The 3,737-nt window shown below is 33.9% G+C and overlaps 1 protein-coding gene across 1 annotated transcript in view; it reads left to right on the top strand.

The window, feature by feature from the left end:
• LOC117102332 (short transient receptor potential channel 6-like) overlaps nucleotides 1–1,868 on the top strand; it is an 8,515-nt gene extending 6,647 nt beyond the window's left edge. Inside the window, exons 10-11 of the mRNA XM_033242599.1 lie at nucleotides 733–961; nucleotides 1,540–1,868. Coding sequence (XP_033098490.1) covers nucleotides 733–961; nucleotides 1,540–1,868 — 558 coding nt within the window. The remainder of the gene's footprint in view (nucleotides 1–732; nucleotides 962–1,539) is intronic.
• Nucleotides 1,869–3,737: the final 1,869 nt, after the last annotated feature.

The following is a 3,737-nucleotide window of genomic DNA, read 5'->3' as shown; positions in this document are numbered from 1 at the left end:
TTATTGCAAATGCACTTTTAGTGTGTATAGTTATGACGACCGACATAGTGCAGTAGCATTTTGTTTTTATGTCCCATGTGCACTGTACCTACACTTAGGCCTAAACATAATATATATATATTCCGATGGCGTTTACTTTTGCATCAAGAGAAATAGTATGAATCGATGTTTGCCCTACGTGGTCGAGCTGTTAAGACACCAGGCTAGTTATCTGGAGGTTGTGGGTTCGATTCCCACCCGAATCACTTTTCGAGATTTTTTTCTCTCAAGCATCTGGGAACGCACTACGCGTCAGGAGCCAAACATCGATTAGTATAATGTATATATATCTAAACATACGTAGAGAAGATTTATTGTGATACCATCCTCCAAACAATGTAACAAGTCACTGGAATTTAATGGCTGATAAAATATTTAAAAAAACACAACCTAAGAATAACTGTGCAAGTTACATAATTTCCTTATCACGTTTCATATCAATGTCCTGGTAGATGAAATCTTGACCTTACAACCAAATTCTAGTCTTAACCAAAAGGATGCTAAATCTAAACTTAAAGATGACGTGCAATCGTATTGGAATCTCCATGTGAGAGGGGGCTCCTTGTCCAGAGACGCTTTTATAAACTTCTCACTCTCCAAACTTCATGAACCAATTGGAAAAGCATCGTTGTCAATCTCCCACATAGCGTTCTTAAATTCATGGTCAATGCTTTCATTGACACTCTCAATAAGGTAAATCTGAAGAGATGGGGTATGGAAATCTCTAGGCTTGTGGAAACGGGGATGCTCTCCATCACATCCTTCTTCTGTAAGCGTTCCTGGACCAGAGCCGTCTCACAACTACTGATATTAGAACTGCTGATGAGGGCCTTAGAGCTCTCCCTCTCACCTCCGGATATTCATTCTGACCCTGTTTCCGGATTCCATGATGTCCCCCATTTTACCACCATCCCTCTTGAGAGTTCCACCACAAATTTAATTCCAGACCACGTCAGCATCTTCTGGAAAAATCTCAAGAAACTTATCTTCGAAGTGACAGTCCCTATTTGAAACGGGCATTGACTCTGCACACACATTCAAAACAAATATGTATTCCCCCTAATGTGACATCATGGAATCTGGTTATACGGTCGAATTCATTGCTTTTGAAGTCAAATCCCGTGGGTTCATCTCTGCCAACAATTCATCTCGCCTAAAGCGACTTCGCAAACACCTCATTAAACCGTATTCATTCAAACCTTTCAAAACAATATTTCAAAATTGTCTGTTGCATCGTCCTTTATCATTTTTTACGCCAGAGATAAACCCACCCACATCTTAACTTTAATTTGTTTTTTTCTGCTGCTCATTGTGTTTGTTTTCTCATATTAAAGACAAGACATAGGGTTTTCCTTACGTTCCATTTTGCCACATTTGTTTTGTTTGTATATACAAAAAATATATATTTTTCTATACTATTTCGTATTGTTGAAATTTTAATGTTTTTGGCAAACAAAATTACAAAAAATATTGATTCTGTGATTTTCATTATTTCTATAGGAGAACTCGATGAGATTAAGAATAACATTTCCAGTCTTCGTTTTGAATTGATAGAACAACTATCTCATCAACCGAGGACACTAGCCCCCGCTAATTCGGAATCATTCGACAATGAAGATAGTATTAAAAATAAACTAGCTTCGATTGAACAAACTATGGGCAACTTGAGCAACCGGATCGATGAGCTTCGAGACGACTTGGTTCTTCCAAGAAGCGATGATTGCCGTGATATAAACATTGAGTACAAACATTTACAGAACAATGAAGGGCATGTGAATCCAGCCTACGTAGAACATGCATCAGAGCTAGAAAAACCAGATTACGTCTGATCTGAGATTACTGTTAAGAAACTGAGTTTAGGTCAAAATGCAGAAATGGAGATTTTATGGTAACATTCAATCTGTCAATTTATGCGTGAAGCTCTTACTCGATGTAACCAATGCATAATTTTATCAAAGCCCTTTCAGTTTTTTTTTTTTATTATGTATTTATTGACGTGGTGCTCCATATTATTTCCTAGGTAAACCCCTGGTGATCATGGAACGTTTTGGCTATAACAATTCTCACACTCTACAAACAAAACACACAATAGAAATAGCCATAATTCGATTACAAATTACATTCAGTCAAATCTTGTTTTGCAGAGTTCAGTCAAATTATTATTTTTTATACTAAATGATTGATGAATTTAATATAAAATAGTTCTTAATCGAGCTATGACATGCTCATATTATTGTAAACGCAGAGACTTCTTGCAAGCAAACTAAGTATGCCTTGTCATCAGATAAACTACTATGTCTTTTTGTGTGCATTGTGTAAGCAATTCCGAATTTGAATATTCGATTTACCCTTTCGTCAAGCCAGAAATTATACGATGTATTATTATTAAGCATTGTCAAACAACGTAACGTTTAAAAAAACTAAAAGTATGAGTATGTAGTTAAAAAAATAACTGTTATATTAATTTTAAATGATATTATCAACATAAAATGTAAAAATTATCTAAGATCTTAATCATTTGGTCCTTTTTTTAGTAGGGGTGTAAAAGGAAGTGCATCCTTTACTTCCCCATCTGAAAATATGAAAAGGTGACCTAAATATGATAAATAACATTTGACGGCAAGTGACTAACCTACTCGGACTAACATACTGACATACTGTTTACATTTCAATTAGCTCTTTTTGGGTGGATATGGCGTAATGTGTTATATAAATGTGATCATTTTAATATATCATCACCAGTAGTAGTAGCTTTTGTAAATATAAAATGCTAAAATAACGTATTTAATAAAAAGGTCAGAATTTAATCATAATTAGCATAAGGTAGCAAAATTAATGAATGCATCCAGGACTGCATGAGAAACCAATTTTTTAAACTAATAATTAGTCTAATATTTGAATATAATTGAATTGAACCAGTTGTTAGAAGGTCGATTAAAAGTTAAGAAGAGAAAATAATGATTTGCTTGTCAAATGTCACTGTCCTATTCTTTGAATAGACACTTAAATGGAACTCAACAGTGAATTTAAAAATTCGAAAATAATAGATTGTTTCGATCTGTGTCTAAATTAAAGTTTCTAGCATATTCGATCCTTTTAGATTAATGGTGGTGATTAGCTATTTTAATGTTTTAATATAAATTTTGTGTTTACAGATTTAACACACACAGAATCTGACTTAAAAATCTACAGTATGCGCTGCTTGTTGCTGTTGCTGCTGTTGCTACTAATGTAGGCCTACTGTATCTTTTTGGATCTTAAAAATGATTATATTTTTAAACTCCATTTCAGTTTAGCTCCATTCTAAGATATATTTCAAGCTTATAATGTCTTTATTTTCAAGTTTGAAACCTCCTAAGCTCATACCTAACTCTAAAGTGTATTCTTCAAAATGGTGTCTCTTAATTCTTTTCAATTTAAAGTGTTTGTGCTTTTCACGACAAAGAAATCCAATCCAATGTATAGTGGTTGATGTCAGACTAATTTAATTTTAGAAATTTCAGAATAAACAATAGGATGATATTGCATGTTACAACTTCTGATGCAGTAGAAGCAGTACGTATAAGCAGCAGCAGTAGTAGCATAGTAGTAGTACACTCTAAATGCAAAAGAGATAATTTTAATCATTATCATCATCATCATTACCATTATCATCATCATTATCATCATCATCATTACCATCATCATCATCATCATCA

Source organism: Anneissia japonica, unplaced genomic scaffold, assembly GCF_011630105.1.
Source record: "Anneissia japonica isolate Jap-2015-1 unplaced genomic scaffold, ASM1163010v1 scaffold1147_len264814_cov175, whole genome shotgun sequence".
Taxonomy (NCBI): Eukaryota; Metazoa; Echinodermata; class Crinoidea; order Comatulida; family Comatulidae; genus Anneissia; species Anneissia japonica.
This window is presented reverse-complemented; position numbering and strand designations above follow the sequence as displayed.